The sequence below is a fragment of the Hipposideros armiger genome, unplaced genomic scaffold (genome assembly GCF_001890085.2).
Source record: "Hipposideros armiger isolate ML-2016 unplaced genomic scaffold, ASM189008v1 scaffold_592, whole genome shotgun sequence".
In the NCBI taxonomy this organism is placed as follows: Eukaryota; Metazoa; Chordata; class Mammalia; order Chiroptera; family Hipposideridae; genus Hipposideros; species Hipposideros armiger.
In genome coordinates, this window is record NW_017731942.1 from 615,618 (window position 1) to 638,492 (window position 22,875).

At 55.1% G+C, this 22,875-nt stretch overlaps 2 protein-coding genes and 2 pseudogenes across 5 annotated transcripts in view; 1 reads left to right on the top strand and 3 right to left on the bottom strand.

The window, feature by feature from the left end:
• LIMS2 (LIM zinc finger domain containing 2) overlaps window positions 1-22,875 on the top strand; it is a 41,028-nt gene that overhangs the window by 12,182 nt on the left and 5,971 nt on the right. Inside the window, exons 1-4 of one of the 4 annotated variants that reach the window (XM_019624537.1) lie at window positions 4,027-4,307; window positions 10,496-10,655; window positions 13,107-13,173; window positions 13,431-13,551. The exons of 1 other annotated variant lie outside the window; for it this stretch is intronic. In XM_019624537.1, coding sequence (XP_019480082.1) covers window positions 4,222-4,307; window positions 10,496-10,655; window positions 13,107-13,173; window positions 13,431-13,551 — 434 coding nt within the window. In that variant the 5' untranslated portion in view covers window positions 4,027-4,221. Of the gene's footprint in view, window positions 1-4,026; window positions 4,308-10,495; window positions 10,656-13,106; window positions 13,174-13,430; window positions 13,552-22,875 lie in introns of those variants that run through there. 2 more of the 4 variants (XM_019624538.1, XM_019624540.1) reach the window with 2 other exon arrangements.
• Window positions 890-21,214, bottom strand: LOC109371811 (nuclease-sensitive element-binding protein 1 pseudogene; annotated as a pseudogene).
• Window positions 7,073-10,462, bottom strand: LOC109371812 (protein S100-A14 pseudogene; annotated as a pseudogene).
• Window positions 16,218-21,220, bottom strand: GPR17 (G protein-coupled receptor 17). The gene is made up of 2 exons (XM_019624543.1): window positions 21,139-21,220; window positions 16,218-17,511 (listed from the first exon to the last, which is right to left on the bottom strand). The coding sequence occupies exon 2, from the start codon at window positions 17,481-17,483 to the stop codon at window positions 16,464-16,466; it is 1,020 nt and encodes a 339-aa protein (XP_019480088.1). The 5' UTR covers window positions 17,484-17,511; window positions 21,139-21,220; the 3' UTR covers window positions 16,218-16,463.

Genomic DNA, 22,875 nt, shown 5'->3' on the forward strand with positions numbered 1-22,875 from the left:
TCGTAACTCAATTTGTTTAATTTTTGAAGCGTTGGTTGTGCTACAGGCAGTCGGGCATTGTTGAGAAGAATTGGGCCCTTTCTGTTGACCAATGCCGGCTGCAGGTGTTGGCAGTTTTTGGTGCATCTCATCAATTTGCTGAGCATATTTCTTGGATGTAATGGTTTTGCCGGGATTCAGAAAGCTATAGTGGATCAGACTGGCAGCAGACCACCAAACAGTGATCACGACCTTTTTTTGGCGCAAGTTTGGCTTTGGGAAGTGCTTTGAAGCTTCTTCTTGGTCCAACCACTGAGCTGGTCATCACTGGTTGTTGTATAAAATCCACTTTTCGTCACACATCACAATCCGACCAAGAAGTGGTTCGTTGTTGTTACGTAGAATAAGAGAAAACAACACTTCAAAATGATGATTTTTTTGATTTGCGGTCAGCTCATGAAGCACTAACTTATCGAGCTTTTTCACTTTTCCAATTTGCTTCAAATGCCAACCATAGAATGGTGGACGTTGATTTCTTCGGCAACTTCTCGTGTAGTTGTAAGAGGATCAGCTTCGATTATTGCTCTCAATTGGTCGTTGTCAACTTCCGATGGTCGGCTACTACACTCCTCATCTTCAAGGCTCTCAGCTCCTTTGCAAAACTTCTTGAACCACCACTGCACTGTACATTCGTTAGCAGTTCCTGGGCCAAATGCATTGTTGATGTTGCGAGTGGTTTCTGCTGCTTTACGACCCATTTTGAACTCGAAAAAGAAAACCGCTCAAATTTGCTTTTTGTCTAACATCATTTCCATAGTCTAAAATACATATAAAATAGACAGCAAATGATAAGTCATTAGCAAAAAAACATAAAGCGAGAAATGCACATTAAAATGATGTACAACATAACCCCATTTATTTAAGAATGTATTCCAATATCAAACGGCAAATCTCAAAAACCCCATACTGCATAAATAATGCAGATAGTTCTAGTTATCAGGTCAAAAGGCAAAAAACAAGCATTTAAGTCTTTAGCTCCAATCTTGTGTTGATTTCTTATTGCTGGAATTCTGTATTCATTTCTTGTTGGATGACTAAACCAGATGATGGTAGAGATGGTAAGCAGCGGGCATTTACTCAGCCCCGCCCTGCTCAGGAACAGATGAATTCTTGGTTGGTGGATCGGCTGCTTTTGTCTCTGCCACCTTGTGGTTTAGGGTTTTCTGGGCATCTGCGTTGGTAATTGAAGTTACGGTGGTACCGACATTGAGGTGGCTGCTGACCTTGGCTCTCATCTCCTTGATTTTCCTTCTCTTCTTCATTGCCGTCCTCTCTAGGCTGTCTTTGCTGAGGAAGGCCCCTGCAGAATCGTGGTCTATAGCCCGATGCATATTCTATCTCACTGGTCTAACTTGTTCTCAGTCACTCTAGTTGTCAGCACCCTTCATCGCTTCTTCCTGCACAAGAAGGCTGGAATACTGTGGTCAACCCCCATAGGGTTTCTGCATGTAGTGAGGTGGGAACCATGGTAGGGCCTGCAGGGTTGGGCCTGGCCTTCGGGAGCACTCTCCAATCCCTCGTTCTTTTCCCCACTCTCACTATTCTAGTAATTCTGCTGGTAATTGCGTGGAGGAACCCCGTGATGTGGATGGCATCTATCATGGTTATGGTCTGCTGCATATTTACTGCCTTGCACTGGAACTCACCAGGGCCTGTGACATCTGCTGCCTCCGTACCCTTTTCTCCTTCAACAACATCACACTCCATAGTCTCTCCATCTACACTGCGAAGATACTTCCTGTTTCCTGGGGCTATTCTTTATGGCAGTCTGATGTGCAAATCCATCTTCCTTGGTGTCATTCCTGTTGATGAAACCATATCCATTTCTCACATTGGACATTTTACTGTTCCCAAAACCTTTGTTGCAATTCTTGTCCCTGCAGGCAGGCATTGCCATTGTGAGGCCACCTAGGCTGCTGCTTCCTATGGTGTCAGGCTTTGTGTTGGCAGCACTGGGGGCCTGAGGAGGGGGGCAGGTGGGTGGCGGGCAGCTGCTGGGTCTCAGCCTCGCTGCTCATGGTTACAGTCATGGTGACTGGGGCCAGCTGTAGCAGTGATGTTCCTCCTGGGGTGTGATAGTAACTCATAAGGAGTCCTTTTTGGCAGGTGCGTTCTTTCTCAAGGATGGCACTGAGAACGTGGGTGGTTATTTTTCAAGGCATCTATGGAGTTAGGGAGCAGGGACTAAGGTAAGTTAAAACATCACAAACTCACTGTTCTTACCAAGATTCCACAGGTTTTTTTTTTTACCAAATATTCCCTGGGTTAGTGTAAGCCTTTGGTTAATTTACAGAGTCCTGACAAAGTAGATTCTGACAATTTTTGCTAGTGTTTTCATTGCTTTTATGGAGGAACAAACTGTTAGAGATTCTTACTCTGCCATTTTTGCTACCATCATTTTTACAGTGTTTTTTCAACTGTACCCTCTGAAGCCAGAGTGCTTGCTAGGGAGCTAAGCATGGACCCTAACCCCATCCCTGCAAGCCAGGATGCATGATGGGGTTAGGGGTAAAGTTGTACGGAGATTTTGGATCTGGACGCAATCAGACGCTAAGACTTTCTCAATGTCTAGCCTCTGGTGCTCTCTTTTACAGTAAAGACTTGTTGAATTGATTAGTGCTTGGTAACCCTGGACTTGAACTTCATTTACAAATGATGATGTAGAAAACATCACCATTGTGGCTATAGCCTCCTTCCTAGGTCTATCTGCAGTTGTAGGAACCCTAAATAAATGTTCCCTCCCCTCCTCAAATGAAACTGTGGCTCTGGGTGAGAGTTCTGGGATCTAGAGTTCAGGATTTCCACATGAGGGGCTGGTAAGGGGGGGCCTAGGCTTTAGGACATTGACTTGAAGTTGCTGGAACAAAACTGTAAGCTGTCTTAAGCATTCAGCTATTCACATCAGAGAATGAGAGGTGATCCTTCTACTTATTGGCTCCTCCAGGGCCCAGGCTCTCTATTCCTTTTAGCCCCTGGGGCCACCTTAAGAAAATATTTGTTGAGTTGATCAGTGCTTGGTACCTTTGGAACTGAGCTGCATTTACAAATTATATTGCACCCAGTGCTAGTAGTCATGTGACTGTTAGGGGGCTAATGGTTAATGAGTACTTCTTTGTGCTTAGATTTGGGATGAGGTGTGTTCCTTGGTAAGTGGGCCCCCCAAATGATTGCCAAAGGATCCCCTCAAAGCTTTCCTCTGCCCTAGTGTAGGGGGACCAGCACCCTGCTGTCCAGAATGATGGCTATTTTCTCTTTCTTTTGGAAGGCAGAGGAAGATAGTGTTCAGACTTTCTGACCTCATTAGAAAGGGTTTTCAGGGAAATGGAATAAGTGTTAAAGATTCCTGTGAGTGCTCTGGATCCTTACTGTGGTGCCTGATTGGCCATCAGTGGCCACAGTCAGATGCTGAACTTGGGTATTTGCGTTTGGATCACAGCAACCCTGACAATCTGTTTAGGTAAACATGTGGAAATGGTGCCTTACTGGAGGTCTTCCCTCAGATCGCATTGCTTGTGCGCTCCCTGGCAAGCTGAGGGGATTATCTGTTGTCTGAGTTTTGGCAGCATGGACCTCTTTTGGGTGCTTGGCTATTTGTTGGCCAGATCCAGTGGATGGGGCTGCCCTGGGCTGGGTTTTCTAGGTAGCATTTGTGGCCTTAGGCTCTCAGGGAAGGGAAGGAGGCAGAATGTGGGCACTGAGTCAACTTCTTCACTGTTTGCAGAATTCCTAAGCTGCCTGGGGTCAGTGAGTACTGTGCCATCCTCAGCTGACTGTGCTATCATCAGCATGTCCAGCGGGCTTAGGGTTTCCTCTCAGGCTCCTGGCAGTCTGGAACCTTCAAGCATCCTGCCCTGTACCTACAGCCCTCACCTCAGTGCTGTATAGGACCTTCCCAGTGAGTCCCCTCCCCATCCTGGACCCAGCCCTGCCAGCCTCCGCTTTCACTGCGCTGCCCCCACGGCGGAACAATATCCTTTCTATTTGAAGTTGACTCCGCTGCCCTTTGGAGATCGCAGCGTGTAACGTGAATCCAGAGGCGTAGGGGGACAGGCAGCCCTGCAGCCAGCCTCCTGTCGTGGAGTCTGGCCGGAGGCGGCTGCTCCCGCTTCATCTGCGGTCCGAGGCTGGGGGGTCCGAGGCCCGTCTGTCGGAGCTACTGCCCCGCGGCCAGGAGGAGCTGCCATGGCCACCCGGCTGGGCGCACTCGCTGCGTCGGGGCTGTACCGGCGGCGCCAGCACCGCCAGAGCCCGCCGCCCTCCATGCCCCGGTAGGTGGCAGGCACAATGTCCGGAAAGCTGCAGCTGCAGGCTTTTCCTCTGACACCCTGCTGGGCCCTTCCAATGGGGCAGGGCCCTGCGCCTAGGGCGCGGGGACAGCGCCTGGGTTGGCAACAAGGGTGGGGCAGGGCACGACTTAAGCTAGCTGGGTTTAATGTCATCTGTGATCAACATTCTAGGGCAGAGCACTGAGGATGGGGTGCTTGGAATTAGTTACCCTGTATAAGCCCCTTTACTGCTTTCAGACTGTGATGATTTATTGCCACTTTATAGATGAGCAAAATGAGTGGCCAACCTACCGGACATCACCCATCCAAAAAATGGCTAAGCTGTGATTTGAACCCAGGTTGGCCCAACTCTAAAGCCTGAACTGCTTTATCCCATGGAGAACTGCCTGTGTAGACAAATGCTGAAAGCCTCCTCTTGGGATGGGAGGCGGGGAGTCTGGGGTTCAGGGTGGACCTCATCCACGAGGATGAGTTAACCTGCGGTGGGGACGGTATAAGGGGCACCTGGATGGTTGCGGAGCCCCCAGCTTGGGGGTCAGGGCTGCGGGAGGTCATTCTGGACATGTGAGGTTTGCAGTGCCCCAGGGTCATCTGAGTGGAAATGTCCAGTAAAAGGTGGGGGAGAGCAGGAGGGCTGTGAGCTGCAGGGTTGTCTGCGTTATAGTGACAAGTGGAGGAGGTGTGGGAGGAACTGTGGCAGAGGAGGGGGCGCCAGGGAGGAGACAGAGGGCAGCAGTCAGAGGTGGGGGACCTGAAGGGGACAGGGAGGAAAGGCAATCCGGGGCTAAGGGTACTCAGTGAACATGCAGCTCATGTGTGCCCGCAGTCAGGGCAGCCCTCCGGAGAGCTGAAGAGGCTGAGAACAGAGGAAGAAGGGCATGGGGGCGGGAGCAGGAGCAGAGGCTGCAGAACGGCAGTGTGGGGCAAGGCATGCAGGCCCAGCATGAACTAGGAATGGGACTGAGCAAGCCGGCTGCTTAGGTAGGGACCTGAGGCTCAGCAGGCTCAGCAACTCATCTGAGTGCACGGGAGCCCTCACTTTCTGGACTGCCTGTGACCTTCTGGCTTGTGCCCTCCCCAACTCTCTGGTGTCAGTATGACCAGTTAAAGTACACCTGTTTAAAAGTAAATGGACCTGCTAGAGCAAAGAGGTCCTGCTAGGGCTTTGGGAAGAGCTCCGTAATTTCTGACAGGCTCTGTACAGATGTAGAATATGTTTCTGATGGTGTAAATGCTTCATGTGTAGCAGCCCAAGGCAGCACGTTGATTTCCCAGCATCCCCAAAGCTGGGTGTGGGGCTGGCTTTGGGTAAGTTCCTGTTTCCTGCACGCAGCTGGCCCCTGACTAGCCTCTGGCCTCTGGCTGGCCTCATGGGAGGCCCAGGCAGTGCTGGGGCAGCTTCCACTCGAGCTTTGGGGACTGTGCTGAGTGGGATCCCCCTTCTGCCCACGCTGAGCCATCCTCGAGTGTGAACCCCGGCGGCTGGCCGCTGCTTGTTCCCAAGCCTTCACACTGTAGGCTCAAGTGCGCAGAGGCTGGAGTGGGGGAAAGTCTGGGATTGTTGAAAAAAACAGTCTTGAATGGCTATGCCTGTGTGATGTCACCAGGAACTGAAGGGACAGGAGAGAGCATGGGTCCAATCTTGTATGACCCTCAGCAGGTCACTGGCCCTGTCTGTGCTTCAGTTTCCTTCTCTGGAACCAGCAATCTCCCCTCCCAAGGGCCAGGCACAGGGAGGACTCCCCCCACCCAACCCCAGGCTAAAAATCATTGTAAAGCTCAGTGACCTCTTGCACAAACTCGCAGGTAAGCTTGTGTTGGCTGTAGAGACTGAGAGTATTTGGGGGTACTGGGGAGGGTTGGAGAAGGGTTACAGGATGGTGTGCCCTCCCCCAGGCTGGGGTTTGGCTTCCAGACAGCAGGGCACGCCCAGCAGTGTGTGCGTGGTGTCCAGCTGGGGCAGGTGCTGCTGTCCCCTTGGGGGCTGACAAGGCCAACTTTGGGCCCCTGTTCTCAGCTGGAGTGTATGAAGGAGGTTGTGGAATGTGCATGGCTCTCCCCTCTTGACCTCTTGCAGGAGCATAGGCAGGCTGCAGGCCTTCCCCTGGGCTGGGGGTTGGGGGCGGAGGGACCCTGGAAGGCTCCCAGAGCTGCGGGAACAACAGCTCTCTTTGTCCCCTGCTGAGCCTGCCTGTCCAGTGCTCCACACTCTCTGCCAAGAATTCTTCACAGGCTCTGTGAGGTGGTTACTGTTACTCTGGTGCACCTCTTTGCAGATGAGGAAATGAGGCCCAGAGAAGCTGGTATGTTTTTCTAGGTCCCACAGCAGGTGGCTGGGGCTATCAGGATTCGAACTGTGGGGAGAACCAAGGCCCCCACTTGTCTCACTGCCTCTCCCGCAGGAGATTGCTAACATTTTCTTCTTTTTCACTTTTTTTAGTTTTTAACTAATCAGATGATACAAATCATCAAATCACAGATCGTCACTCTGTGAATGCCCAAGCAACCAACTTGTCCTCATTCCCAAGGTCATACCCTCCTTAGCCTGCCCCCCCCTGCTGTCTCACACCCCCTGCCCTGGCCCAAGGACAGTCCTGGGGGGCGGCAGGGGCAGGGCTGGAGATAGGAAGAGCTAGCACTGCACAGCTAGTTTGGGTTGGGAAAGAGATTAGGAGGGGCAGGGTCTCCAAGACCTTTTTAAATACCAAACATCCAGCCCTATCCCCAACCCCTTTCAAATCATTTCCCGTAGCCCAGCTCCACTCTGCCCTGTCCCCACTACTAAATGACATGGCCTTTACACCATCCTCACCCCAACCCGCCCCTTGAGCCTCCCTCTGGTGGGACCTCCTGGACCCATTAGCTTCACGGAGCTCCCAGGGATGAAGTGCGGGACCCCGGGAAGGGCTATTGAAACTGAACCTAGCTGATGTGAGGCAGGTGTGGGCTAAGGAATAGTGGTGATGGTGCAGAGAGGAGCTTTATTTCCAGGCCCTCAGACTCTAAGGTCCCCTTTTCCCAACATCCCCCCAAAAATTCCAGGGAGAAGGTTCTCAGCTCCCCTGGACGGGGCTCTCCAGCTTCATGGTCTTGGCTGCTTTCCCAGTCAGCTCCCAGAAGTCCCCAAACTGCAGTGTAAAGTCGTCACAGCTGCGCAGGTTGGCAGCTCTCTCTTCTAGCCCATGGTTGCTTGGCATGAGGTGGGGCAGCTGCTGGGTGAGCAGGTCCCATAGCTCATAAGGGTCAGCGTTTCCTTTTCACCCTCCACCGAGTACTGGTGGAAATTCTTGATGAGGGTCTCAGTGGCCCTCTCCATGTCACTGAATTCCTGGGCCCCTTGCCACTGGCTGACCAACACTGTCCCATGGTGCCTGGTGTGCTCGGTCCTTTGGTGAGGTCCTTTTGTGTCTTCCTACCGCCTGTCTGGGAGAGCTGATGGCTCATGATCTGCCTGCTGGCAGCCACTAGCATTTTCTCTGATGGTGCCATGGTTCAGTTTTGGGCACATTTGCACCTCTGTCCATCCCTCTGTCTTTGAACAGTGGGTTGAAGTATTGTCTGCTCCTGGGTAGAGTGGCATGGGAAAGTGGCCACAGAAGTGTCATTAGGGGTGCTACTGCATGAGACTTGGGCTGGGGCAGCCAGTGGCTGCAGGAGGTAGACGGTCACCCCACACGCCACTTGCTTATGCCAGGGCTTGTATGAGGTGTGTAGGAACAGATGGCATCATCCCTGACCTGAGACACCCAGGAACCCAGCCAGGAAACTAGATGTAGATCAGTTCAGGGCCAGTCCTTCTCATTAGAGGGCTGTGGTGACCATGTGAAGATGCTGTTCGTCAGCCCTGGGGCAGAGATGGGGGCTCTGGAAGGCTAGGCAGAGGTTGGGTGTGCTGTGCGCTCACTTGGTTGGAGCCCAGAGTCTGGGTTAAGGAGCATCCAAAAGCCTGGGGCTGGACTTGAATCCTTGTTTTGGCTTCATTTTCTGGGTCCTTCGAGTGGGGAATTCCAGGCCCAGAGTCACAGGATTTCCTGTTGATTTCCAACTTCTCTGAGACCTTCAAAGGCCTTGTTCATGGCCCGGCATTGGGATTTCCTCCCTGCCACCTTGGGTGTGCACTTTGGGAGGACAAGGCAAGGTTCACAGTGTTCTGGGGGCAGGAAACCATGCATGTGCTGACAAAGTCCAGCCCAGCCCTCTGTGGTGCCTCAGGCGGTCAGTCCTCTGTCCCTCTGCCACTGTGGGGACCAGCAGGGAGCGGGGGGTGGTGGTGCTGAGCATAGAGCCTTCCTTTTATTTTGGGCTTTGCCCACTCTTCCTGCCACTATCCTGATTCCTTGTCCCTGAAGCTTAAATATGAACATCGGAGGGGGAAGGGCTTTGCTCCCCACAGCGTGCCTGTGCAGAAACCCAATACGTCTGGCCAGGTGCTGAAGGCCTTTCTGCCCTGCTCCTGCCATGGGGCCCCTAAGCAGAGCAGAGGGGGTCCCGCCTGCATCTCAGCCTGGCCTCCATGCTGTGTTCCACAGCAATCCCCCATTAGATCCACTCTCACGTCCCATGCCTACAGCCCCGGGAGCAGAGCCCACTCCCACCTCCGGAGTGGAGCGTCTCCTGCCTGTGGTTGCCATATGATGAACTTCACTCACTCAGCAATTCTCTTCATAGTTTTGCGCGGTGCAGGAGGGGTAGGAGGCAAGACAGGCCGGAAAGATGCTCTCAAAGATGCCCTGCCCACACATGCCCAGCATGTGTCCCCTCACTGAGCCTGCCCATCTTTCCTTGCCCAGTTTTCCAGGCAGCCACCACCAGTCCATCAGAGTTGTTACTTGGACAGCACCTGTTTGCCACATGGTGAGGAAAGGCCCAGGCATCCAGGTGTTGGAAGGTGGCAGAGGCTGTGGGTCTGGAGTGGACCCTGGCCAGGCCTCGGGGCCCAGGGCTGAAGTCAGCACAGGCCTGGCTCAGCGTGGGCACTTCCCCTGCAGTTCAGTTTGGATTTCGTTCCTCTTAGAAGGAAGCCCACCACGTCCACCAGCGACAGCAGTTACCCACCGTGGACAAGGTGGTTTGCTCTCCACCCTGCTCCCGTCCCAGACTCACACTCACTTTCTCCATGATAGGGTGCTCACATGTTTGGGGTGGGGGGCAGTAGATTTGAAACTAGCTCATGGTGCAGGGGGAAGCACACTGAAGTCTGACCAATCTGGGTTCAAATCTGGGCTCTGTCATCTGCTCTGTGCGCTTGGGCAAGTTACTTAACCCCTCTGAGCTTTAGGTCTCATCTGGGAGGCAGGGTTGCCTTGGGGTTTATACGAGAGTGTGAATACAAAGCTGCTCACCTGTGCCTGGGTGATATTCTATACCTGAGACACTCTCTGGTGCCCTGAGAAAGTGACAGGAGGCCCAGGTGGGAGCTGATGTGGCTGCTGACAGCCCAGAGATGGCCCAGTAAGATGAGAGCGGAACAGCCGGGGGACCAAGTCACTGGCATTGACAACCACAGCACCGCCTTTTGTGGGGGTTTCCCACAGACCAGGGGCCCTGTGTGTGTCCGTCACCTAACCAGCCATGATTAGAGTCCTTCCACATTAGGGTCTGGTGCAGACAGCGAGGAACAGCCCAGGCCAAGTAGTGAGCGGGAGCAGCCGCCTGGAGCCGACTGCTCCGATCGGTGTGTGCCTGGCTGTGTGGCACGGCCTATGTCTGAGTGCAGAGAGAGTCAGGGGTTTCAGAGGAGGGGAGCTTTGCGTCTAACCCGCTGTGGCCGTTGGGAAGGTCACGCACTCGATCCAGGCCTCAGCTTGTTCATCTGTGAAACGGAGATGCCGCGTTGGCCTTGCAGGATTGCCATCGGGGACGGACGCTCCAGGTCCTGGCATGTGCTGTACTGCGCGTGACCACGGCCCGCAGAGCTATGGGATATATGGCAGCTGTGCAGCGTGATCCAAGCCTGTGCCAGCAGCTTGGCCCCAACCACGTGTCTCTGAGTCCCCACAGCACCAGGGCTGTCATCGAGTGAAGAAAGCATTATCCCTCACCCCAGAAAGCATTGAACCCATCGAAGGAGGAGGTGTGTCCAGCGTGGCACCTTGAGGCCTGCTCAGCCTCACCCCTCCCAGTCCTGACCTCTGTTCCTTCTCTTCCCCCCCCCCCCCCCCGCCCTGCAGCAACATGTCCAGCGCCTTGGCCAATGCAGTGTGCCAGCGCTGCCAGGCGTGCTTCGGTCCCACCGAGCGGATTGTCCACAGCAGCGGAGAGCTGTACCACGAGCACTGCTTCGTGTGTGCTCAGTGCTTCCGGCCCTTCCCCGAGGGGCTCTTCTACGAGGTGAGGATACTCCCAGGACTTCAGCCAGCTGCCTCCTTGAATCCCCAGCCCCCACCCAGCTCTGCATCTGCTTTGCAGGAGCCTGTGGGCTGAGCCAGGCCAGGGTCCTGCCCAGTGACTGATGAGGCAGCCATGCAAGGCCTTGAGCTGAGCTGTGCTCCCTCCAGCCAGAGCTGTGCTTGCCGCACCTCGTGGGCCTGTCCCTCAGCTCTGACATGTGAACACTGCTCCTCTGGTGACTGTGGGTACTGAAGGAGAGCCGCCTTTCATCCAGACTCCTCTGGGCAGACTCTGGGAGGCCCTGACTGCAAACACTGTGCCCAAGCCCCTACCCTCCCTTAAGGTCAGACAGTCAACTCAGAACTATGATGTTTATCAGATGGTGCTAAGTGCTCTGGCCATGGGGTGTGGAGGGTGGGTGGTCAGGGAAGGTAATGTTTGAGCAGTCCTGAAGCAAGTGAGGGAGCCGTGCACATAGCTGCAAGAAGAGCACGCAGCAGGAGGGCACAGCAGGTGCAAAGGGCCTGAGGTCAGAGATGCAGGGTGTTTGAGGAGCAGGAGGAGGCTGGTGTGAGGGAAGCAGAGAAAAGGAGAGGGAACAGCAGGGAGGCAGATTTTGTCTGGCCCTGTGGGTCTTAGGATTCCACTGTGGGAGAGGCAGAAGCTATTGCAGAGTATGGATCGGAGGAGCCACACGGTCTGTCCCACCCTGGGAAAGGACCACTCTGGCTGCTGTGCTGAGGGACTGGAAGAGGTGCAGGGACGGAAGCTAGGGGAACAGGTGGGATCAGAAGCCGGATTATTGCAATAATCCAGGTGAAAGTGAAGGGGCCTAGAGTGGACCACACTTGCTCATAAGAGCAGATTGTTAAATTTTCAACAACCTTGCAAGCTGGTTGTTAGACACAGCTGTTATTAAAAATTAAATTATAGAAATGTACAATGAGATAAAATTTTATTAAAAACAAAGGTAACAAAACTCAAAACCCACCACTTCCTAATTATTTTGTTACATTTTACCATCATATATACCTTTGAAGTTACTTCTGTCTGCCTGTGTGGAGGGCACCCCATGCTGGTATACTACCACACATCTCGTCTCACCTCTGTGGTGACGTCAGGGAATATATGCACCATAGAAATGGGCAGACACCACAAGCCAGTACCCCCCTCCACCAGAGCTGGTTGTTAAACTTTTACCAGCACACCACTGTTGGTTGCAGTGGGGCGGGTGACCAGTGGCAGAGGCTGGGTAGATTCCGAAGGTCGAGCTGATGGGATTGGCTGATGGATGGCCGTGGGTGTGTGATCTGCCTGGCAGAGCAGGAGTGCCTCTTGGGAAATGCTGGCCAACTGTACAGGCAGTGGGAGGGGTGGGCAGAGTTCTGAGAGTGGTGGCCATGTGTCTAGAACAAAGCCTGGCACACAGTAGGTACTCAGGGGATGTTCGCTGCTGAATGAGTTTATACCCCAGCTGCCTCTACAGGTCACTGGGTAGGGCTATATCCAGTAGCAGCCTACTAAGACACTCATTTTAAAGAACAGGGGAAAGCCAAGTTAAATTATCAAGGTAGAACAAAGCAGAGGCAGGCTCTGGCCACTGTTGGTACTAATGCAAAGGCCCTCATTGCCCAGACAGATGGGGACAGTGGCTGCCTGGCTGGTGTCCACACTGGCTCCTGCTGACTGCAGGATTCAGGGCTCTCCCTTGGACCCACCTGCCCTTCCTGTCCCTCCGCTCCCTGCCCCTCCCCGCCACCCGTGTTCCCTCCCTGGGTCTTTTGTGACCTCTGGGGAAATGAACTTCTCACAGACAAGACACACAGGGAATGGGGCAAAGTGACACGTACAATTCAAACTTGACCCCAGTCCTCAGCTGGCTTCCAGGACCCACGAGGCCAGCATCTTCATCAAACAGCAAGGCCCTGAGGGCTGAGTTGCTGAGGTCCCTGCTTTACCGAGGCCCCTCGCACTGCACCTCCCCATATCGAACAGGCCCTCTGTTTCTAAGCCTTGCACCTGCTGCACCCTCTGTCTGCAATGCCCTTCTCTCAGTATCCCCACCCTGCTCTCTTTCAACTCTTGATCACTTCCTCCAGGAAGCCCTCAGGGAGGGTTGAGTGCTTTCTCTGCTCCCTAGGGCCGGCTGAGTGGCTCAGTTGGTTAAGAGCTCACTCAAGAGTATGAGCTCTGAGCAACAGGGTCACTGGTTTGATTCATGGTCTGAGCTGAGCTGCCACTGAGCTGCCAACAGGTGGCAGGATGGCTCAATTAAAAAAAAACAACACACAAAAAAGCAGTGCTTTCTCCGATCCCTGAGGGGTAGCAGTTGTACAAAGTGGGGTGCTTGTCCAGCTGAAGGGCAAGTCCTGATCCAACAGAGACTGGCCAGCGCAGCTCGGGGAATGATGGCTGGTTGGCTTGTACTTTCTCTGTTGGCTCCATTTGCAGTTTGAAGGCCGGAAGTACTGCGAACACGACTTCCAAATGCTGTTTGCTCCGTGCTGTGGATCATGTGGTAAGGGCTGGCGACAGATAGCACATGCCTTTCCTTGGCCCCGGGGGAGTGTGCGGGCAGGATCATGGGATCTCTTCCCTGACCATCTCTCTGAGAATCAGCCTCCGAGCTCCTATAGGCATTACCTTCTCAAGTTCTGGGAGTGGAGCCCTTGGACCAGGAGAAGCGCCCGCCCATGTGGACTGGGCTTGGGGCAGGTCTGAGGAGGGGGAAGGGCACGTGCCCTGCGCTGGCGAGCAGGGACCTCTCTCTTCTAGGTGAGTTCATCATCGGCCGTGTCATCAAGGCCATGAACAACAACTGGCACCCGGGGTGCTTCCGCTGTGAGCTGTGTGATGTGGAGCTGGCTGACCTGGGCTTTGTGAAGAACGCGGGCAGGTGAGCTGGGCCTGCCCAGGTGAGATGGGCAGGGAGGAGGGCCTCATCACAGGCGCTGTGCACTGAGTGCCAGGCCTGTTCCAGGCACTGTGGCCTGTGATGACGTGGCTGCCGGCCCTGCCATGTCCCTGCTAGGCAGATAAGAGGGCCTTGGTGTACAGGTGAGGACTAAAGATGAAGAGAGTGAGGGGTGATGAGTCAGAGCCCCCAGGCTTGGGAGAGTCCATGGGAGCAGGCTGACTGTGGACAGCAAGGAAGAAGGTAGCTGGAGTGGTAGCTACTCAATGCAGGGGATGGGTAAGGAGCTTGAAGTCAGGTCACTACTGCCTTCCCCCGTCCCCACCCCCACACTGCTGACACTAGCCATCTATGTCCTTCCTGTAACCACGGCTAGATGCTGCTGGAGAGAAAGCACTCAGCGAGGGGTCCCAGATTCACTTAAATTCAGGGCCATCAATCTCATCGGTGCTCAGGGCTAGGCCTCCCTAGTAGCCTGAGTTCCACCTTCCCAGAAGACTCACTTTTTTTTCCTCACCCCTCCTCCTACCGCATGGTGATGACCTCCCCTCCCACCTCCCTGAGGGGACAGGCTGTGAGGGCACCCTTGCTATCCAGCATCTGTGCTGTCCCCAGCCTGGCTGTTCCCCTGGCTGTTCCCCTGCTCACCCTGCACCTTCTTAAGAGGGCTTGCAGCTTCCACAGCTCTCTTTCTCCCTGTCTAAGGGATCAGGCTGGGTAGCTCCCGTGGTCCATAACGCCCTCTGAGTCTTCTTCCCACATGGCTCTCCATTCCCTGTAGTCTTTCCCAGCATACCTGCTGGCTCCTCCCATCTGTTCCCCACTGTCCAGTCTGGTTGGGGTCCCTGTGGCCTCCACATGGCCAGATCCGGGGTCACTGCTGGCCTCTCAGTGGCCTTTACTGCAGCAACCCTCTTTCTTGCTGAAATGCCGTCTCTGGGCACCCAGGCCCCTGTGTTCTCTTGGTTTCCTCTTGCCTGACTCTTCCTCTGGCTTACCTTTCCCCATCTCATGTTGGGCTCCTTTGGGCTCTGCACTTGGCCCTGTCGTCTGCCCAATATCGCAGAGCCCTAAATGGCATGTATGTACTGGACAAGTCATATGCGCACCTCCACCCCAGACCTCTCCCTTGCGACACTCAGCTGCCCACATGCCATCTCATCTTGTTGTCCAGCTGGCATCCCAGTGCAGCAGGCCTCAGCCGACTCTGAGTTTCTCAGCCGTTGACCACCAGTCTCAGGGAAGAGCACCACCTATCTCATTATCAACACCCTAGCTGTCTGCTGACCCCCACACCCTCTCATGTCTGGGCACTCATCCCCCTCTCCATTCCCTGTTGTAGTACCCCTCACTTCTTCCTGATGCTGCTCTAGCGATCTCGTCCACTTGCCTGCCCCATGTTGCCTCATGTCCATCTCGATGTCTACAGGGCACTCAGCAGGAGCCCGAGTTCTAAATGAGAGGCTGTGAGTCGCAGGCAGTGCCTGGGGGGCTCTGTGCTGATCAGCAGGCAGGATCATCTGTCAGATGTGTGCCTGAGCGAATCCTGTTCCACTCCTGAGCTACAGCTCACACTGTGCCCTCAGCCCTACTACTTTGCTGGGGAAATGAGGAAGAGGCTGGAAGTGCTTAGGAAAGGAAGATGTGATACAAAAGTAAAGTGTTGCTGTAATGAAAGGGGGCAGGGCCCTCGCTCGGACCCTCCCAGCCCAGGCTGGCACTCTGAAGACCATGGTGCAGAACCTTGGGGTCTGTGTGGGGTAGGCATATTGTGGGGTGTCAGAACCACAGTCAAGAGCGGGCACCGCCCCACCTCAGCTCCCTTCACCTCCACTCTGTCATTCTTGTATCAAAGGGAGAGGTTCTGGGAGGTGTGTTGTGTTAACCAAACACAATAATCTTTAGAATTTAAAGTAAAGTTATGTTTATAACCAGTATAATCAAGTACAGAAGAGGACCTGTGAGGGTGATACATGCCACACTCTGAAGTGAAACAGCTCAGAACTTGGCCAGTCAAGGGAGAGAGTGGGGCTAAGGACACCCCTGCTGGTCTGGGTTAGTGGGAGGCAGGTTCACATGCCAGGACCCGGTTCCCCACCCAAGGCATCCTCAGGCTGTGACAAAGCCTGTTGTCCACTCATGCTGTGTGCTCGGGCAGGACTAGGGATTGTCAGGGCATGTGTAGGTCCGTGTGGGAGTTTACAGCAGGAAGAATCAATAAGTGATGTGCCCCATGGGCCATGTTTGCTGGATATCACCTGGTGACGAGCCTGAGATGTATTTACCTACAGGGTTCAGCTATAATCTATAGTTTGTGTCTCCTAAACTCAGGGGTCATCTGGCAAAGGTACCACAAAGGGAACTCAAAGTACCCTGCACTTAATAGGAACTATTTAGACAACCTTCTACCCCTCACAAGACTCCCGTGTGCCCTCTTGTCACAGACCATTTGCAGCTGCCTTCTGGGCTCTTTCTGCCCAGCTTTGCTGCTGAGTGTTTCTGTAGTGGCAGGGAGGCTGGGACTTGGCAGGTAGTGCCTGGAAAAGGCCACTCATTGTTCCGGAGTTACTCCTCTTGGCCTCCTTGCCTCCTCCCTTACCACGAGGTGAAGTCACTGAGTATCTAGTAACCATACGTGAGCAGGGGCCAGCATGGTCTGCAGAGGGGGCCGCTGATTGGTCCCTGTCAACAGTTCTCCCTTTTTAGGGATTTGTGCATCAGATAAGACAGAACTTGGTGCTGGGTGATGCGTTCCAGCCTTGGAGGGAGTGGTAGTGACCTGCTGCGATTTCAGCTTCTTTTCTCGGGGTGTAGCTGGGAGAAGGTGGGCTTCTCCTTCGAGACTCAGGGAGAAGCCTGAGATCCCTCAGGGCAGGCTCTGTGGTGTGTGGGGCTCACAGCTCCGACCTGGCGCTCAGTGAGCTCTCGTTGGTTTTCCCCTCCAAGCTGGCGGGCGGTCCTGAGAGCCGTTTGCCACAGAGCAGGTTGCACAGGGTGTGGCGGAACTTCTCGGCCACAAAGAAGTACATGACAGGGTCGAGGGCCCCGTTGAGGCTGGTGAGGCAGGAGGTGATGCGGTTCCCCAGGGCCAGGGCGCGCTGGGCGGCGCACGAGGCACCGGGGCCGCTGCGGCGCAGCACGTACACGGCGCGGTGCACGTGGTAGGGCACGAAGCAGACCAGGAAGATGGCCAGCACCATGGCGACCATGCGCACTGCCTTGTTCCGGAGGCGCTTCTCCACGCGGGGGCCTTGCCGCAGGCTGCGGATGATCAGCAGGTAGCAGGTGACCGTAGTGACAAACGGGAAGGTGAAGGCCACAGCCAGGGACACGAGGGCATGGTGGGAGGCCCTCTCCCGGTACAGCTGCAGGCAGACGACCGTGTGGTTGGTCTGCACGGTCTGCGGGCTTATCAGCAGTGGGGCCATGGCTACTGCCACCACCACCCATAGGAAGATGCAGGCCAGGTGGGCGTAGAGGGGCCTGCGGAGCTTGAGGGACTTGACGGGGTGCACAATGGCCAGGAAGCGGTCAGCACTGATGCAGGTGAGGAAGTAGATGCTGGCATACATGTTGAGGTAGAACAGGAAGCCAGTGAGGCGGCACAGGATTTCCCCAAATGGCCAGTGGCTCCCTGAGAAGTGGTAGACGAGGCGGGTGGGCAGGACCAGCACACAGGACAGGTCCGCCACAGCCAGGTGCATCAGGAACACATTGGCGGGGGTGCCTGACCTGTGGTCCCGGATGAAAAGCCACAGGGCCAGGGCATTGCCGACAAAAGCCAGGAGGAAATCCAAGAGGTAGAAGGAGGCGAATAGGACGTTCTCCAGCCATGTCTCCTGGCCACACTGGTCTGCCGCAGCCAGGGAAGAGTTGGCCATCAGGCCCGGGGAGGCTGCCTTGAGGCCGGTCATGCTCCAGCCAGAGGAGCCCTGGAGGAGCCTGGAAGGAACAAGTGGCCAGGTCCAGGTAGGGCACCACCCTCCGTGGGAGCCCAGAAGAGAGCCCTCAATGCCTCCAGAACCTGCTAGCTCCTAACCCCAGGAGCCATGCTATTCCACGCTCAGTCTGGGGGACAGTGAGGGGACCTCCTGTGTCCATCCGGTCACAGGCTTTCTGAACTTCAGCAAACAGCACAAACTGAACCAGGGTCTGGAGTTTGTCAGGCTGTTGCTGGGCCATCTTCACTGCATAGCTGGGCCTTGCTGAGTGTGCGAAGGCCTGAGCCTGGCCAGTTTTCCCAGAGTCCACTGTCTTAGCCCCAGGGCATGGAGTGGGCAGTGAACCTTGTCTGTCTAAGGCTCTGGGAGTGGGAGGATGGAGGGAGGGGTCCCATGTTTTCTGTCCTGTCCCCAGGTTGCTATCTGAGTGGCTGGGGTGGCACATGAGGCCCTGAGCCCCACTTCTGATGGGCGAGTGGGCTACCTATTCCCAAGAGCCTGGTGCTGGGAGCCCGGCCAGCTCCTCTCCAGCCTTGGCCTTGCCAGTAGCAGTGCCGAGTGTGTTGCCACTTTCTGCTTGTCTCCTGTGGGCCCCTGACAACAGCTTCCCCAGCTCTTGCCCCAAAGGAGGGCCCCACGAGAAATGCAACCGAAGGGTGTCCCAGGAGGTCAGATGCCTGCCATACAGGGACAGATCCTGGGGTCTCTGGAGCCTTCTGAACTCAGCCCCCCTACTCTGTTCTGCGCATCCTGAGATGGAGAAATCTCTGCCCTCGGGCCTCAGGCCCACGGGCATTTTAGCACTAGGAGTCCTTTAACAACCAGGAGCAGGTTCTTTCCCAGGAGAGACAGAGCCATTTCACCCACAGATAGAGACTGGCCAGGGTTTTCTAGATCTGCAACCCCAGAGAGGCCGGGCCCAGGAGGACACCTGTCTGCCTGGCCTCACTTGCCTGCTTTACCCACACCTGAGGGGCCAGCTCAGAGCCCTGCCAGTCTTGGCAACGGCCATTTACATGGTGAATGGATCTTGGTTCTGGGTGGGTGTTGCCCCACCCCCACCCCCAGCCCACCCCTGACAGACAGGGTAACATACACCTGTTTTGATTTTGGTAAACTCAGGAGATCCAAAAAGGAGAGGGTAGGTCCCAAACACCCTGACTCCCTCACCAGGCCTGGGAGTGGGAGGTGTGGGCAGGAGAGGGCAGGATACCAGGGACCCCCTGCAGCCTGAGCTGGGGTCAGGGAGGCCACCAGCCCCTGCTCCTCGAACCCTGAGGTCGCTAAGGGACTTCAGCCTGGTGGACCCTCACCTGCGGCACAGCTTCTGGGGTTCCCCTGGAAGCTTGGTCTCCTGGCCTGTGTGTCTGGGCTGCTGGGGGTTGTGAGAGGGGCTTTTTAGAGGAAAGAAGCCATTTCAGCAGTGGGAGGAGGAGCCCAGGCTATATATAGCACAGCAAGGTGGCAGGGTGCAGGGTCCTTCTCCTGGCTAGGCATGCCTCTATGCTGAGCAGCCATGGATCTGGAGTAAGTCTGCTGCAGGCTTGTCCTGGCCTTGGTTTCCTCTCCTTTTAATGATTATAATACCTCTGGCAGGGGCTGACATGAAGAGTGGGTGTGTCCCAGGGGGCATGGTGATGGGCTCTGTTAGTACAACAGCCCCTTGTGGGGAAGGGGCTTGGTTGCCACCCCTGGGCATGGATGAAGAAGCAGGCATGTGGGGAGGGCCTGGCATGCCCTCCTGCAGTCAGAGGAGCAGGGCAGGTGGTCCTGTCTGGCAGCCTGGGAGCAGCTTGACCCTCCTCATCAGGCCTCATCAACCACCACAGGTCCCTCAGCCCCCTGTCCCATATGGAGGGGTGAGGGCCTGCTGGCTGAGCAGAGGGAGCCAGGGGCAATGTGAGTGAGTGGCAGAAAGTGGTTGGCCAGCCCATGGCCTCAAGTAAAGGTGGTATGCATATCTAATAATATGTTTTAATTAGTCCCCCTGCCCAAATGATTTTCCTTGGCTCCAGAGTGTTTCGGGATGCTTGCAGTTCAAATTCAGAGATAATTTTCCTGCTGCTTTCACGTGTGTGTGGCCTGAGGGTGAAGACTTGGAGGCTGGAAGGGGATAGGGCCAAGTGAGTGAGGGGTCCTGTTGAAACCCAGGGGTAAAGGAGGGGGTGCAGAGAGGCAGAGCTGGGTACCTTCCACTCCAGGCTGCCTCCCAGGACTGGACCTGCCCCACAGTGCAGTTGTCACCTGCCCCTCCATGCAGGCTGCTCATACAGACTGACAGCTGCTCTGCCTGGCACAGGTGGGCGTGCCTGTGCTTGCTCATGCCAGTTCTAAGAGGCAGGCATCAATACCCCCTTTTACAGATCAGGAAACCAAAGCTCTGACTCTGCTAATTTGCCCCAGGTCACAGCCAGGGGCAGTGGCCCTGGAGTTGGCAGTCAGATGAGGGAGACTCAGCAGTGACACCCAGCACCTCCCAGGACACTGCCTTCCTTCTAGCGACTGACAGGCCCCAGTTGCCAGAGCTGGGAGTGTATTGGGGGTCTCAGAATTTGCACTCAAGTTGTCTCCCAGGTTTAGCACCTTCTCCTTGGGGCCTGGCTCCAGGACCAGTGACAAAATTTGGGGGGCCTAGCATAAAATGAAAATGTGAGGCCCTTGTTCAAAAAGTAGGACTTTTAAGATGGTGACAGCAGAGCATGGGACCCTCTGTGAGGACACAGGTTGCTCAGTCCGTTCTGACCCTGGATGGGTGTACCTGCACCTGCTTTGTGTCTCTTGCCCAGTGGCCCCAGCCTCTCACCCCTGCTGAAGTCTGCATGCACATGTGCTATTTTTTTTTTTTTAGCTGAGCCATTCTGCCACCTGTTGGTAGCTCAGCAGCAACTCAGCTCGGGAATCAAACCAGCGACCCTGTTGCTCAGAGCTCACACTCTTGAGCGAGCTCTTAACCAACTGAGCCACTCGGCCAGCCCTAACATGTGCTCTCTAGATTGAGACTTGGTTTTAAAATGCTTTTAGGCTTGTTTCTGGATAGTTGAGGTTTCTCTACTCCTCGTTTTAGGAGTTTTGATGTTGATTTTTGCAGTGTGGTCTAATACGGGCCCATCTCATTCTCCATGCATTCCATAGAAGCATGAGCCTGGCCTGCACGGACCCGCTCCATGCTGGTTTGCTCTGCTAAGGGAAGAGAGGCTGAGGGTGCATGCCATGGGGTGTGGCCTGGGGGCAGGGGCTGGGGCATGGCTGTGGGTGAGGTGTGCAATGGGGGAGGCGTGACCCCAGTCGGAGGCCACAGTGGCCATGCTGTGGCAGGTGGGCAGCCCAGCATCTCCCTCCCGCTCCTGCCTGTGCCACGGCAGCTAATGGTGAGGGGGCCTGGGAGCTGACTCATTGTAGCCATGGGTCTGAGGCAAGGCACTCAGCATCTGTAAGCCCCTTCAGTGGGACAGGGACACCGCCCTGTGGGGCTGCTGTGATTCAGACTGGGGCATCTTCCATAAGTAGGTCCTACCATTATCACAGAGAGGCACCTCAGGGACAGGGACACCCCATCCCTGCCCTGCTTGAAGTTTGCTCTGTGTGGCCCCTGAGCGCCCTGCCTGCCCCACCCAGCCCTGGCCCTTACCTTTCACAGCCGAATCCAGGAGGAAGGGGCAGGAAGACTGTAGGGGTGGCAGTGGGCTGCGGCCAGTGGGTGGTGACGCTGGCGGTGGGCTCTGTGCAACTGTGGTAGAAGGCTGGCTATTTAAGGAGAGGAAGGGAGGCTGCAGCCCCTGCGGCCCTGAAAGGCTGCTTCATTCTCGAGGGGTCCCTTGTGTGGTGGGCCACTCCTACGGCTGCCTCTGCTGCCACTGGGCTGTGAATATTCTAGTGTGTCCCAGCCCTTGAGTCCCCCCTACCCCCAGCTTGGCCACAGAGCATCACAGAGGCCAAGTGTGTGACTGTCTTCGAAGCCATGGAGTGGGTGAAGGCTGGGTAGGGGGACTGGCTGGGACTAACAGACACAACAGGACGTTTCAGAAGGGGACAATTTCCTACCAGTGGGGGTTGGGGGGGGGCGGTGCAGGGACGGGCTGGCTGCAATGGCAACTGGCCCAGGCTCCCAGGCTCCCAGGCCTGCAGGGGTTACAGTGGAGGGGTCTTGTGAATGGGGAGGGTGGGAGGCTGAGGAATCTTATTTGGTCGAATGAGAGGGGACTCTTTCAGGACACTTGCTGTAGGGGCCTTGTGTCCTGCCCTGTATAATTAGGCTCCGTTTGGCCGTGTGGAATAAACCATGGCCTTTATCGTGAGCAGGACACAGCTGCAGCCCGCCTCATAATGGGGCGCTGTCTGTGCCTGTGGGGATAGCTCAGTCCGGGAGGCCTGGCCCTTGGCCTGTGTGGGCTTCTCCTCTGGCTGGGAGGCCCGTGAAGAGGGCCACTGCTGCCACTGACCACTGGCCCTCAAGACCTCCCCTGGGGGGTGCTTGAGACTGGGGGTGTTTGGATGTTGGCAGTGGCTGCTCCATAGACTGCTCCAGCAAAGCTCGTTTCTCCCTGTCTTTCTAAAAATGATACATTCAGTGGCACGGAACCAAATCACTGTTCCTAATTTCAAAAGACTTTTAAATATTTTAGTTAAAAGGTGAGATATGTACATAGCTATCACTGAGAAGTAACTACCACATGTACTCTCCTAAACTTGTTTTTCACACAGTCCTGGCCAGTCGGGTCTATTGCCCCTTACAGACGAGGAACAGGCTCGGAGAGGTGAAGTAACTTGCCAGCATCAAGCCACTAGGAAGTGGCAGAGCCAGGGTTTGAACCCAAACACGTGTGTGTTTGTTTTGTTCTGTTTTTCTTTTGCACCTTGATGCTACAATTCTTCGGCTCCATCTTCATTCTGCCTGGAAAAAGATTCTGCAAGTTGCTTTCAAGTCTGGTGCTGGGATCAGGTCTATCGAAAGATGTTTCCCTCCTGGGCTTCCTTCTTGAGAGCTGGGCTCCTGGATCCTGTCCTCCCTGGGAACCAGTGGTGGCAGATGTGGGGCCTGGGCACGGCCTGCTCTGCCATGCCCTGGGAGCAGCATCTGGAGAACAGGCCCACATTGGTTCAAAGAGGGTGTCTTGACTGGCTGCCTGATCAGGGCGTTTCTCTTGTTGGGGTGATTGCTGACAGAGACTCTGAGGGCACTGAGCATTGCAATAGAATTTTGGGGAGGTGCGCTCACTTCTATAGCTTTGAAACCAAAGCTATTCCATATGGGTTGAATGTTGTCCTGATGCTAAGAGGAGTCACCAAAATTGACAGTAGGGTTACAGGGAGTAAATACTGTGTCCGTGACAGAGACACAAGTAGGTGGTAGTTGTGGTGTGGACAG

Coding starts and splice junctions, on each gene's coding strand:
- GPR17 (XM_019624543.1), bottom strand. CDS start 17,483: ATGACCGGCCTCAAGGCAGCCTCCCCGGGCCTGATGGCCAACTCTTCC.